The 15,097-nt window shown below is 39.4% G+C and overlaps 1 protein-coding gene across 1 annotated transcript in view; it reads left to right on the plus strand.

Annotated features, from left to right (window-relative positions):
* Nucleotides 1–15,097, plus strand: part of ATP2A2 (ATPase sarcoplasmic/endoplasmic reticulum Ca2+ transporting 2) — a 48,916-nt gene that overhangs the window by 5,315 nt on the left and 28,504 nt on the right. The window contains exons 4-5 of the mRNA XM_049865442.1: nt 3,179–3,283; nt 6,895–7,033. Of these exons, the coding sequence (XP_049721399.1) occupies nt 3,179–3,283; nt 6,895–7,033 (244 nt within the window). The remainder of the gene's footprint in view (nt 1–3,178; nt 3,284–6,894; nt 7,034–15,097) is intronic.

Consider the following 15,097-nt stretch of genomic DNA (forward strand, 5'->3'; position numbering starts at 1 on the left):
CTGTCCTATCCCATTTAAACAGTTTAAATTGTAGTTTAGTGTTGGATTAGCAAATTGTTACTTCTAAAATGTTACTGTGAAAAATTGGCAGATTCGAAACTTTGAACTTGCTTGCTAATGTCAACCCCAGAATACAAGTACTGTTATTAATAGTATAAAGCAAAGGGAAGAAGAAACACTGTTCAATTTATACCTAAAATTATACTGCAGTAGCCTTTCCTCTTGCTTTCCTTCCATATTGGTTAGGAAGTTGGTTATCCTTTTGGTTTCTTAATGTTTAAGTTTGTGTACTGCCACTTAGGGTCTTGTACCTTAGAAGTTGTATGAACCCTTATTTATTCACGCATTTATTCAATAAATATATAATCATTTTTCTTCTGTATAAGTAAATTTTGTATGTTGTTAGTTGCCATCCAGTCCGTTCTAACTCACGACAACCCCATGTGCATAGAGTAGCACTGCTTTATAGGGTTTTCAATGGCTGTGACCGTTCAGAAGCAGATTGCCAGGCATATCTTCCGAGGCATCTCTGGGTGGGTTCAAACCACTGATCTTTTGGCTGTTAGGCAAGGGCTTAACTGTTTCTGCCACCCAGGGACTCCTTAAATTTCGTATAACTTCTGGTAAACCACAACATGAGCTGGTTGTACTGTAACGATAACAGGGCATCTTTTATTTTGGTGGTAATGTCACTCATCTGGTTTTCCTCCCCATTCCCTGCTCCTTCATGTCTCATGGAGTCTTTTATTTGTCAGTATCATCTTCCCAGCTCCTTGGGAGGCAAAAACGGTTAAGCACTTGGCTGCTGACCAAAAGGTTGCACCAGAGAAGAGGCACCTGGGAAGAAAAGCCTGGTGGTTTACTTTGAAAAGGCCACAGCCGTTGAAAACCCTGTGGAGCAGTTCTTCACTGCACACAGAGGGTCGCTGTGAGTCAGAATCGAATCTGTGGCACCTGGTCTGTTTTTTGTGAGTTTTTTGTCTTACTGTCTTCCTACCCATACAACATAGAGGTTTTCTGATCGGTAGAACAAAACTGTGATGAGACATGATCTGCACGGAAGCAACTGGATGGGTTCTTGCTAGTTAGTTCAGTATGGCAGCCTTTCATTGTGGGCTCTAGCATTTAATTCTTTGGGTTATTTATGGTTTCAAAATAGGCTTTTAAAAAAGTCTCCAGGAAACTGGTGGTTGTCAGTGTTAATAGGTTTGGCTGGCACCGTCCTTCCATCCAAAAAAGATTTGCCCACTAGTTTCTTAGCCAGGCCATAATTAGCTTATCTCTGTAGAAGTTTCAAATAACAATATGAATGCCTGTGTTCACTACACATAAGCATTTGAAGGCCTTCTGCATTGTACATATTAAGACTGTTACATGACTGAGGAACATACTCTGCTCGTGAAGAGGAACTGCACGTTTCTCGAAAGGCAGAGGTTTGCTGTGATGATAGGCCTGTTACCGCTTGTCCTAGGCTTTTCCTGTGCTCCAGCTGTTACAGGGTATTGCTCTAAGTTTGCTCCTCGGACCTAGCTGCCAGGAGGGAAACGCATACCCGCCTTAACAAGGTGTGAAGCTTGTCTTAGAGTTGCTAATGCCTCACTGACCTTTTCAAAAGGTCGTGGTTACTCTTCAAGTTGAGCAATTTTTCTCCCCCAAGAGCTAATTAAGTTTCTTATTTCTGATAGGCTGTCTTTGGCAAATGTTTGGAAAGCTAGTATCAGTACAGCTGTGATCTTGCATCTTTCAAAATTTATAACTTTCTAGAGAAGTTTTCATTCAGGCATTCGGCCCGGCCTTAACCCCAGCAATGCCCTGGTGAAAGCTTGTGGCGGCATCTGTCGCTCTCTGGTGTCTGCCCTGCCTGCACTGGCGGCTGCGGCAGTTGGCATCTGTCAGGAGCGTTTTCCTCCACCCTGGTCCTGGGGCCTCCTGGGTTTCTTCTTGGTCAAATGGATATGTCTTGTTAATTTGTCGTTACTCTGTTGTTCTTGCCCGATGACATATTGGACCTTGCCTTGATTGTCTTTCTGATTGTTTGCCATTTGTAGAAGCTGACTTTAAAGTATTCCACTAGATTCACATGTGTTTCATGTAGTTAGATAGCTTCATCATTGTCGTAAATCCTGTCTAAATATATGCTAAAGGAGATCTGAAAAGATCCCATTCACTGTCCTCTAAATAGCTGTCTTAAAAAAAATGTTGTGAAATACGTAACCATTTTAAACAGTTTTTTTTTTTTTTTTAAGGCAAATCTCATTACCCAGATTGAATCATTAGATCCATTTAACACCATTTCTGGATTGTCTGGTACTTTACAAAAACTGGTTCTTAGATTTTTAACCATTTAGAAAATTTTTTTACTATTTTCTTTTATTATTCAAGATTCCGTGTTGGGGTCTTTTTTACTACCTTATGATGAATGAAGTACGGTGTGGCGCTTTTAAACCTTAACAGGGCTATGATTGTGTAAGCTAAAAGTTGACCCTCTGCTCATTTTGGGGGGGGCAGTCTTCTGTGTCCAGTTCACTGGACTTTGGTTCTCTCTGAGGTGCTGTATTGCTGTGCTAGATGTCATGGAAGGTTACCTTCAGAATACATTCCCAGTCACGGCAACCTTATAGTAATTTCCAAAGGGCCTTCAGTAATAGAACTGAAAGTAAATGGACGACTAACAGTTTAAAAAAAAAAAAAAAAAGTTTACATACCCTAAAATCTGAGAGAGTGATCGAGTTGCTTTTACTATGAATTTAATGCCACCTATGGATGTTATTTGATAGGAATACTAACCAAGTCAACATAGTTGTTAATGATTGCTTTTTACTTTAATTAAATACATAGTGTATGTTTTCTTCTGAGCTATGAAATGAATGGGATTTATTGCCCTCCCCTTCCCCCCCATAATGTTTCATTTGGGTTCTAAAATGGGGTTATTATTAAACTGAAAAATCATTTAACTCTAAGGGTACTGCTAGGATGTTTTGTCATTTGGACTCCCACAAATTATGCACAAGACATAGCTGGTTGTTTGTGTCATTACATTCTGCCACCATTTGTTTCTGGGTAAGGTAAGAAAAGAGATTTTGTCTAGTGTAATTCCTTCAGTGCCAGCCACCTTTGTTATAAAGTGGCATTAGGCCTAAAAACATAACAGTTCTAACAAATGCCATTTCTCTTCCAGGTTTTGGCTTGGTTTGAAGAAGGTGAAGAAACAATTACAGCCTTTGTAGAACCCTTTGTAATTTTACTTATATTAATAGCCAATGCAATTGTGGGTGTATGGCAGGTAAGCAGAAATTCCTGCAAGGCTAAATTGTCAATTTATGTAAGCAATTTAAACTGAGGTCATCTTTCTGGTATGTTTTCCCTGATGTGCTAAGCGAAAATCTCTGTGGAAAGTCTACATGTATTTTTTCTCATGTGTGTATATATAGATATACTTTGCTGTTAAAACTGTTCATCGTTCATGGTGGCATGAATAAGAGAAGCTACTTAACAGGGAAACCAGAAAATTTGAGAACCAGAATTTGTCTTTATGCTTTCTGGCTGTTTTCCTGTGGCAGACTTCATAAGCTCAGTGTCATCTTTTTTGTTCTCATTGCATTTTTTTGAGTTTACCTATAAAAATTGTTTAAATCCTAAATTTTTCTCCCTTCAGAGCATTACTCCTGGCTGTTTCCCCTCAGTTGTCCAGGCTTTCTTACTCAAAGAATGGAATCCTGTTTTACTACAGAAACATAAGGCGATTTTTGTTCTTATTCACAGTTGTTCTACTGCAGATAGCTCCTTGAGAACTTTTAACTTTTTTAGGACTTTGGTTCTGTTTCGTTTTTTGTTTTTTTTTTTGATAGATTTTAACAGACTCTGAGACTAATACTTCAAATTCATTTTGAGTATCGATCTTAATCTTAGATTTTTGATGGCTGTAGTCACTCCTTAAAGGAATAAAATGGCGCAGCATCTTCTAAACATCGTTCTGTCAGAATTGTAAACGTCTAATCTTATTAAATTAATAACTTTTGAAGACGTTTATGTGGTGGGCTCATATAGAAAGATGGCCTACTCAGAAGTATGTCTTAATTGTGCTGTTGCTTTTCTCACTTACTTAAATTTTTTTCTAAAAAAAGACAAATTTGTTTATATTTTAGTAGAAATGGCCCTCTTGTGAGTAATTTAGGCAAAAAAGACAAAATATACACAGAAGTAGATTATTTCCAAGGTAGTAATTTGTATTTTTTATAAATAATAATTTATGCCAGTTTTATTGCATGAGGTTCTTCAGGTACGTTCCCAATATCTTAGTTATCTAGTGCCGCTGGAACAGAGATACCACAAGTGGATGGCTTTAACAAAGAGAAATTTATTCTCTCACAATCTAGTAGGTTACAAGTCCAGATTCAGGGTGTCAGCTCTAGGGGAAGGCTTTCTCTGTTGACTGTGGAGGAAAATTTCTTGTCATCAATGCTCCCCTGGTTGAGGAGCTTCTCAGGCACAGGGACCCCAGATCCGGAGGACGCATTCTGCTCCCAGTGCTGCTTTCTTGGTGGTATGAGGTCCCCAACTCTCTGCTTGCTTCCTTTTTCCTTTATCTCTTGAGAAATAGAAGGTGGTGCAGGCCACATCCCAGGGAAACACCATTTACCTTGGATCAGGGAGGTGACCTCAGTAAAGGGAGTGTTACAATCGCACCCTAATCCTCGTAACATAAAATTACAACCATATAAAATAGAGGGCAACCACAGAATACTGGGAATCGTGGCCTAACCAAGGCCATACACACATTTTGGGGGGGGACGTAGTTGAATCCATGACACCCATTTTATGCTTATAATGATCTTGTAAGGCAGATGATAGCCCCATTTGACAGATGTGGTAGTGAGGTTCGGAGTGATTTAAGTGACTTATCAAAGGCCACAGAGCTCATAAAGTTCTGAGATTTGAATCCAGGCCCAGACTGAAATCTGAAGTAAAATCTTCCAGCAGTTTCACAAGACTTTCAAATTTGTGTTAGGTTTTGTGTTTTTTTTTTTTTGTTGTTTTTAATAACATTCTTCAATCTTAATCCTATTTCCACAATATGCAGAATGATATGAGCAATACTGGAGGGTTCTTGTCTTCTGGAAGTAAGGGAAATGATAATTGTAGAGTGAGGTCTCTGGTAAGTCACTTCCTCACCCTTCATGGGTATGGAGTGGGAAACAAGTATCATTTCTGGTCAGTGTCTTCAAGGAAGGCTTCTTAGAGGAGGTGGCAAGCAGCTGGGATTATAGAGCAGTGGAGTTTCATGGAGACTGGGGAGTGGCATCTGAGTTGGAGGGTTCAAAGTTTGAGTAGGAGATATAACTGGAGGGGTTGGGGGTTGATAGTTTGAATGCGGGGTGGGGGGCAGTGGCTGTTTAAGTGATTTTGACTGGCCATCTTTGTCCTCAAGTGTCTGAGGTGCTTTATTTTTTAAGAGTATGCTGCACCTTTGCTAACTGAATAGGAGCAAATTATGCGGTGTCCTTTGTAAGTTAGTGCTCTTGGGACATCTCATTAACCTTGAGCAGTACAGTTACACTTCACCTGACATGAACTTGAAGAGGGAGAAAAGGAGGTAAAATTGCCACTGTTCATAAATTGGGGTGTGGATCCTATGGAAAAAGAAGTTAGCTTCAGTTTGACTGTAACTGAATAGCAGCCATGCTCAGAATTTATTCTTTCTCCAATAGCAGTAACGTTTCAACTTAACTTGAAGGACCTTGATTGAAATGACGTGAATTCAAGTTTAATATTTTAGCAGTTGCGTAAGTTAGGAGGTGATTTATGTAGATATACTCATTCTTTAAGCGAATCTAATACGGGACTGTGAAATTACTTTTATTATGAATTTCCCAGATTCAAGGCTTCCTATACTTTTTCAGAGATGCATACGTAAAAAGTGAGGCACACATCCTATTTGCTGTCAGTTTTGTGACATCTTTAAGAAGGTTTAGGGATTTTTTTACAACAGGCCATACTTCGTACAGCGAACTGAAAAGAGACCACACGGTATTGAACATTAATTCTGTGCAAGTGAAGGTGAAGTTGAAGAGCTTTAGGATGAAGCCAGAATGTGAGGAGTGAGAATACTTCTCTTTGTCCAAACGCTGAGTAACTTCGCCTGGGCTTGCACTTTGTAGATAGCAGATTCGCTCCTTCACATCTAGTCGTTTTTTTCTAAAAGGAGAGAAGACGAATTTGACACCTTAGCTTTTCTTTGTTTTGTTTTTGTTTTTTTAAAAGCCATTTCCCATAGTATTTTCAATATGATTGTCATTTCAATTCTGCTTGTTTTTTGTTTTGAAATTGGGAATGAATACCTTTGTGACTAAGTCTTGATATATTTGGAGGTGATACTGTGGTAGATACGGTATGTGACTGGCGGTGTGATGGTGATGTTCCAGCCATCCATTGATCTTTAGCACTGGAGAGAGGGTTGCTTAGAAGTTATGAGGCATAACTTGATTTTCTTAATTGGTCACTCATACCATTTATTATGTACCAAACGTGGTTCTGAGCATTATACATGTCACTTTTAATCTTTACAACTCTTGAAGTAGGTACTATTGTCCTCATTGTATTGGCAATAAACCTGTATATCCTGTAACTTATCCATGAACACACAGCTGTCAAGTGGAAGAGCCTGGTTTGAGCCTGGGCCCAGACCATTATGCTCTTCCACCTTTCATGTGAGATAGAACGGACTTAAACAGCGTGGGGTGTGTGGATGGAGGTGAGGGGCGCCCATGTTCTACAATGTGCTTTCAGATGACAGGTTTTGCAGCTGCTTTTTATGTTCAGATTAGAACTCTAAGATTTGATTTGTTGGGCTGGAAACACGTATTTGGACCGTAATCTTCTGCTTTCTTTTTACAGGAAAGAAATGCTGAAAATGCAATTGAAGCCCTTAAGGAGTATGAGCCTGAAATGGGCAAAGTGTATCGACAGGACAGAAAGAGTGTACAGCGAATTAAAGCTAAAGACATAGTTCCTGGTGATATCGTAGAAATCGCTGGTGAGTTGAGTTTATCATTTCTGTTTTATTCAAGATTGTATTTTGAATGTTTTCTTTTTTTCAGGGCTTGTAATTATGTTTAAAATAATTGTCCTCATGTATGAATTATATTACTGGATTTTAGTGGTGTTTTTCTATAATTTCAAAGTGTTTTGGCATCTCCCTTCATGTGGTTGATAAGGTTGTGTTTAAGATTTTTTTCAAGATGTTTTGAGTTACTGTATTTACTAGTTTATGTACATTGTAGATCACTAACTCAAGAGAGGTGATGAACTTGATTTGACGCTTAATTGCACCAAGCGATTTGTTAGAATACTGGTTAATGGCGACACCGTTTTTTTTCTGTTTTGTTTCTTGGCACAACAAGTGTTAATTCATACTTGTAACTGTCAAATTAAGTTGATGGTTAAGGGTAATTTCATGATTCTAAAAGTTATGTTTAGAAATACTTTTAAGCAACCCACTGAGCCAGAGGTCTTAACCTGGACTCTGGGTGGGCTTCAAAGAGTCCATGGATCCCCCACTGCAAGCCCAGAGCTCTAAGCACATCTTGGAGGGCCATTGTCTTCTCAGCCCTAGATGTAGTCATGTGTGTAGACAGCCCCGAATGCCCCCGAAACCAACCAGAACAATCTATTATTATATTGGAATATTGAGATCCTCAGGCACTCCTAGCTCAGAATACTTGCTTTCTTTTTGTGCATCCTCTCATAGTAACACTTCTACTCTGCCTTGTGGGGAGGTGTGCTTCCTCTTTATTGTCTTGTTTCAGCGAAGGGAATTCTCAGGTATCTCTTGGCCTGCTTTTTACAATTTTGGCATCTGAGAAGAAATTGTCTTGTCATTTGTACTCATCTATAATTCTGGTTGTTTTTCCATAAAAACAGCATTGCATATACGCCAATAAGTTGGTTACCTAGGACTGCAAAGTATGTGTGTAAATAAATGATTTAACAACTTGCTTAAAATTATTAGCAGCGGTACATGTGAGAATGAAGTGTTTGGGATTTTTTAAACTTTTTATTTTGACATAATTTCAGACTTAAACATTACAAGAGGAGTAAGAGAATTCCCCTATAGCCCTCACTTTAAAAAAAACCCACTGCCGTCATAGAGTTTCCAAGGAGCGCCTGTTGGATTTGAACTGCCAACCTCTTGGTTAGCAGCTATAGCACTTAACCACTACGCCACCAGGGTTTCCTAGCCCTCACTTAGATTCTGCAGATGTTAATGTTTTACTACATGTACATTCTCGTTCTTTATCCGTACATACCTATATTTTTGTCTTAACCGTTTGAGACACGATACTCTTTACTCGTAAATATGTCAGTGTTTATTTCCGAAGACTGAGAACATTGTCTTAACTAACCCCAGTTCAATGATTAAAACCCGCAAATTGGTATAATAGTGTTGTCAGGTCAATAGACTTTATTCAGAGAGGGAAATCTGGCAGTGACATAGAAAATAGGTTGGAATCGGGAAGGCTAGAACCAAACCAAACCAAATCTGTTGCCATCGAGTCAATTCTGACTCATAGCGGCCATATAGGACAGAGTAGAACTGCCCCATAGGGTTTCCAGGGAGCGCCTCATGGATTTGAACTGCCTGCCGACCTTTTGGTTAGCAGCCAAGTTCTTAACCACTGCTCCACAAGGCCTCCGTTAGAAACAATGAGGGAAGGATTTTAAGAGTTTATTATGATAGTAATTCTTTGCACGTTAGAATCAGCTGGGGCATTCTTTAAATACTTGTCTCGACCCAAAGCATTGTCAGAGTCTCCCTTGGGTATGGAATTCTGGTCATGTGTAGTTTGAAAAAAAAAAGTCTCTGATATAGATGCAAAGCAGCAGATTTTGGTACTGAATGTGGGGTGAAGAGGGGTAGGATGGAGAATCAAAGATACTAGGCGGTTGGGTGTGATGATGCTAGGATGGGGAAGGAGACATGGGAGGAAGAGAGCTTGTCTTTCCACAAATGTACGTACACGTGGTAGGTCGGAGTGCAGAAACCGTCGCTTAAGTGTGTATGTGAGATTCTTTTTGATTTTGTGTGTATTTTCCCAGGTCTACAGCTTTATTTTACTTTTCAGCCTCTCAAAGTAAGATTATTTTGAGCGTTTTATGTTAGTTAGGCCATCTCGTTACCTCCCATGTCCATCCTTAGTTTGCCTCAGTAGATGCATTGGCTGGGGGGGTCGGGAGTGCTGCCTTCATACCTGGAGGCATCTTCCCTACAGCTAGCTTCTCTTCGACAATGGTGGTTTTGATTTCATTTTTCCTCTGAGTTCTGATTTCCTCCGGCCTTTCCCATCTCTGTAAGTCACTTCGGCCACCTAGTTAACTGAGCAACCTGGCATCATCCAGATTCTTCCCACCCTTCTCCACTAAACTGTTTTTAAAGCCCGTTGGTTCTGTCTCCCACGTCAGCCACACTAGTCTAGACCACCACCTCACCCTGCGATGATCACCATCTCTTCGTTTTTTTCTTCCCGTCCATTCTCCAGAGTGGTTTCTTTAAGGGCCATTTGTTTATTTATCCGCTGAAACCCTTCATTGGCTTCCCCATTGCACTTGAAGTACAACCTAAAATTCTTCCTTTGCCTTAAAAGGCCTCGGGTTGTTAGTTCCTCCTTGCCTCTTTGAGCTCGTCTCTGCCACACTCGCCTGCTCCTGCCATGCAGATCTCTCTTCAGTGTTCACTACCACCCCGTTCTCTTGACCTTTTTTGGGAAGTTGAGCATATTTTGTATCATTTATTAATCTTCCTGATGCATAATTCTCAGGAGCATAGTTTTAGTTTTCAGCCCTGATCTACATGACCTCTTACACATTGTGAAATTCCATTCCCTGTATCTATAAGTGCGTTTCTGTAATTGGTTTAACTGTTGGCATTTGGCAGCTTAGGAAGGACAAGTAATGGTCGATCCATAGTGTGTGTAACCTCAGATTCCTGTTTGCTAAGCCTGGGGAGGAGCCCTTTTAGGCGAATATTCTGCTGTCACTGCGCTCACACACATTTAAATCCATTTTCCTTTCAACTATTTGGAATTCTTCACGGGGAATGCTACAATGTCTTGGTAGTTTAACACATTTTTTCTCCAAGTTCTCCTTTCCCAGCCCTCCACCTCCACCCTGCCCATACTAATTTCTAAAAGCACATGCAGGCTTTGACATGGAGCTCTCATAGAATACTCTCTTCTTGAATTTTGACCATTCTCACTGAGGGATGCAGAGCAGAGGTGGTACCTAGTCTAGGGTAGCTGTGGGTATTTTATCAAACACTTGCATACATACTATTAGGCAGTGAGCACGTTGAGGGCAGAACTGTCACACTGACCTTTGTAATCTTGTTGAACATGTAAGAAGCTCTGGGCGAATAATGAATGAAATTTGAACGAGGAGCGTGTGAGGTAGGTTTATCCAATGCAAACGTGCTTATCGTGCAGCTTCTCTGCAGAACAGAACATTTGAATTTATATGTATGTGTTCAGTAATAATAGCTAAACAACTGGGAGTATATGCCAGAGATTGCGATATTCTTAGAGCTTGGCTTTTAACCATCAACCACACTATATAGGTATGTACTGTTACTCATATTTTACATTTGAGGAAACTTAAGTCTTTGTGGTTTATTGCCTCTGTCTTCAACTGCAGTTATTTGCTGTAGAAGGTCCAGTGGATTTAGTGTATACATAGTACGTGTTGTTGGGTCCTGTGAGTGGATTCCGACTCATAGCAACCCCATGTGACAGAGTAGAACTGCCCCATAGGATTTTCTAGGCTGTGATCTTTAAGGCAGCAGATTGCCAGGCCTTTTCTCCCACAGAGCACTGGTTGGATTCCAACCACCAACCTCTGAGTTAGCAGCTGAGTGCTTAGTAACTGTTGCACCACCAAGTAGGGGTGTGTTAACCAGTAAGCAAGGTAGCGTGGGCTTACTAATCTGTGGTGCAGTTTCACATGGGTTTCACCACCTCTTCTGATGAACAGGTGAAACTGCACTACAGATCAGTAAGCACAAGTAAGCCTGTGCGTACCTTGCTTGTTGGATAATCCATTCCTGCCACCAGGGCTCCTTATAGCATATGTGTCAATCATATTTCAGTTTGTTGGAGACCCAAGTCATGATTTTTTTTTTAACAACAGTTTTATTGAGATACAATTCAAATACCACAAAATTCACGCCTTTTAACTGTATAGTTCAGTGATTTTTTATATATCAGAGTTGTGCAGTCATCACCGCTAATCTCAGATTGTGTTTGTTATTGTGGTAAAGTAGATAATAAAAAAAATTTGCCGTTTTAACTATTTTTAAGCGTACAGGTCAGTGGCATTACATTCATAGTGGTGTGCTGCCATCACCACTGTAATTCCAGAACACTTTCATCCCTCTCTCACTAGCTTAGTGGCTGCTGGGGGCTAATGCTGCTAATCTACTTCCTGTTTTTATGGATTCGCTTACTCTAGACATTGCATATAAATGGCATCATACAGTACATGGCTTCTTCTGGCTGACTTCTTTCACTTAGCATGATGTTTAGAGGTTTATCCACGTTGTAGTATGTATCAGTATCTCATTCCTCTTTATTGCCAGATAAAACTCCATTGTATGGATAGACCATGTTTCATTTATCCATTCATCAGTTGATGGACATTCAGGTTGCCTCCACTTTTTGGTATTACGAATAATACCGCTGTGAACATTTGTGTAACACTTTGAAGAACTGCCAAGTTGTTTTCCGCAGTAGCTATACCATTTTGCAGTCCCACCAACAATAGATGGGAGTTTCAGTTTCTCTGCACCCACGCCAGTAGTTGTTATTGTCTTCCTTTTTTATATCTAACCATGAATTAAGTGATACCGTGATTTTGATTTATATTTCCCTAATTTCCTAATGATGTTGAGCATCTTTTTTATATGCTTACTTGCCATTTTGTATGTCTTCTTTGGGTAATTGTCTATTCAATAACCCATTTTAATTGGGTTATTTGTTTTTTCAGTGTTGAGCTGTAAGTGTTCTTTTTATATCCTGGGTACAAGTCCCTTATCAGATGAATGATTTGCAGAAATTTTCTCCTATTTTGTGGGTTGTCTTTTCACTTTCCTTGTGGCATCCCTTTGTAGCACAAAAGGTTTTCACTTTGATGAAGTCCACTTGTTTTTTTCTTTTGTTGCTTGTGCTTTTGTTGTCATATCCAAGAAACTGCTGCCTGATTGAAAGTCAGGAAGATTTTGTGTAGTGTGAGGTAGGGGCCCAACTTAATTGTTTTGGATGTGGGTATTCAGTTGTCTCAACACCATTTGTTGAAAAACTATTCTTTTTCCATTGAGTTGTCCTGGCACCCTCGTCAAAAATCACTTGACCATAAATGAAGGATTTATTTTAAACTCTCAATTCCTGTGCCAGTACAACACCATCTGGTTACTGTAGCTTTGGAGTAAGTCTTGAAGTTGGGAAGCGTGAATCCTCCAACCTTTTTCTAGATTGTTTTGTCACTTCTTGGGTCTCTTGTGTTTCCATATGAATTTTAAGATTGGTTTGTTAACTTCTACAAAAAAGTCAGCTTGGATTTTGGTAAGACTTGTGTTGAATTTTTAGATCAGTTTGGAGAATATTACTGTCTTAGCAGTAATAAGTCTTCTGATCCATGAGCATGGGGTATCTTTCCATTTATTTAGATCTTTCATTTCTTTCAACATTTGTATAGTTTTCAGTATACGAATCTTGTACTTTTGTTAAATTTATTCCTAAAATGTTTTAGTATTTTTAAAAATTATATTTTTTCGAAGGTATTATGAATGGAATTGTTTTCTTAATTTCATTTTCGGGTTGTTCCTTGCTAGTGAAAGGAGCCCTGGTGGCGCAGGTGTTAAAGTGCTGTATTGCAAACTGAAACGTTGGCAGTTCAAGCCTACCCAGCCGCTCCATTAGAGAAAGACCAGGACATTTGTTCCTGTGACGATTATAGCCTAGAAAACTATGTATGGGGCAGTTCTACCTTGTTGCATGGGGTTGCTGTGAGTTAGAATCGACTCGACAGCACCCAACAATGGTGTACAGAAATAGAATTGATTTTTGTGTATTGCTCTTCTACCTGGCAACCTTGCTGAACTCATTCATTAGTTCTAATAGCTTTTTATTTTGTTCTGTTGTACATAGGGTCGTTGTGAGTCAGGACCGACTTGATGGCATCTAACAACTTTTTAGTGGATTCCTTAGGATTTTCTATATACAGGGTCCTGTTACCTGAAAATAGAAATGGTTTTACTTTTTCCTTTCCAATCTGAAAACCTTTTTAAATTTGTTTTTGCCTAACTGCCCTGGCTGGAATTCTCTAGTGCAGTGTTGAATAGAAGTGGCGAGAATTGACATTCTTGTTTTGTTTCTGATCTTAGGGGGAAGGAGTTCAGTCTTTTACTGTTAAGTGTGATGGCAACTGTGGGTTTTGTAGATGCCCTTTATCATGTCAGGGAAGTCATGTCATGATTTAACTTTTAGGTTGTCAGTGTGCTCTGTGTGTTTTTGTTTGGATGGCTTCTTGGTGTATGTTGAGGCTTTTTTTACTTAAGCTCTGCTTCTGTTAGGGTTAATAATGTAATTAAACCTGCAGTTTGACACGTAGCCCAATAGTTCAGTTCTGTGAAACTAGAAATGAACTTCAATTCTAAAGATCTAAATTTTTTTGGTCAGTTGAAATCTTAACTCTCCACATAGCCCAGAGGGCTAAATGGCATGAATTGTACTTTTAGACATGGTAGCTTTTATGAAATCGGGGTGTGGGGAGCTTTCTGAAAATCTGAGAATCTGGAGAAAATCAAACTATTTTGAAGATGAAGGCAAACGCTGACTTGCTATTTTCATTCTTGCAGAAAGGAACTGACTTTTTGTAGTCATCATTTGCAGTGTTCGGGTCATCTTCTGACTGGGATGATAAAGCTTTGTGAAGACACCTGATAGGGTGGTTCTACTGAGCTTTTCTGAAGGCTAGATTGGACTAAATTCTTTTTGGGGGGGAGGGGTGCAGGGAGTTGAGGAAATGAGATTTTAGGTGTTGGCTGTATGAGCTAATAGCCTTTCGAAGGAGAAATTGTATAAGTACGCACGGCAAATGTTTATGTAAACTTTGAAAGTACTTAGAATGCAGGAGCCAGATAAAATTTATTTGGCAAATAAAAATGACAGAGACCCACACATTCATCTTCTGAAGTTACGGTAATTTTGCATTATCTTAACGCCAGGAAAATATTTCTCTGGGTGACTAGATGGAAACCAAAAACTAAAAGCAGATATAATTGTATGAGAAATGAACATCAGCATTTTTAGGCTTTCTGTGTTATCTATAATAATATAAAAGTTAGTCAAGACTTTTATAATAGCTATGTAAGTCTTAATTTTAGACTTTGGGGGGTTTTGGTATATTCCCCAGGGGATTATTTATTGATTTCTCAAGGGCTTAGTTCTCAGGAGTGTTTAAAACAAACTTCAAGTATCATGGTAACCTGGAGTTGATGACTAGCACGAGGACATAGTATCCTCTGGTGACTTCTGTCCTGCTGTAGACTCTGACACAGATCGCTTTAAGGTTATGTAAGTGACGAAGATGGCACAGTCTTAACACAGAATTGCACGGCTTCTGTAAGAAGGTAATTTTATGTTTCCAAAGATGAAGACTAAATGCTCACCAGTAGTGCCAGCAGTTTCAGGATTTTTCAAGAATAAAAAGGAAACATTTTTAAACCTGGTGGCTAAATAAAGGAAGAAGAGTTTCACTTCTGATAATCAACTTGCAGGAATGAGGTTTAGCAACATCTGTGAAGTGGCTTTTCCAAGCAGTTGAGGAAGAGGAAAGACAAGCCTGCGAAATAGACTACTCAATTCATGTAAGAAAACCTGGATTATTATCCTAATTTTTCATGATATCTGATGAGTATGGTAACAGAATCAGTACTTTTTTAAGGGGCTTTCTGGCTCTGAAAAGGAGCCCTGGCGGCACAATGGTTAAAAGTGCTCTCCTGCTAACCAAAAGGTTCATGTTTGAACCCACCAGCCGCTCTGAGGGAGAA

The sequence above is a fragment of the Elephas maximus genome, chromosome 22, assembly GCF_024166365.1.
Source record: "Elephas maximus indicus isolate mEleMax1 chromosome 22, mEleMax1 primary haplotype, whole genome shotgun sequence".
In the NCBI taxonomy this organism is placed as follows: Eukaryota; Metazoa; Chordata; class Mammalia; order Proboscidea; family Elephantidae; genus Elephas; species Elephas maximus.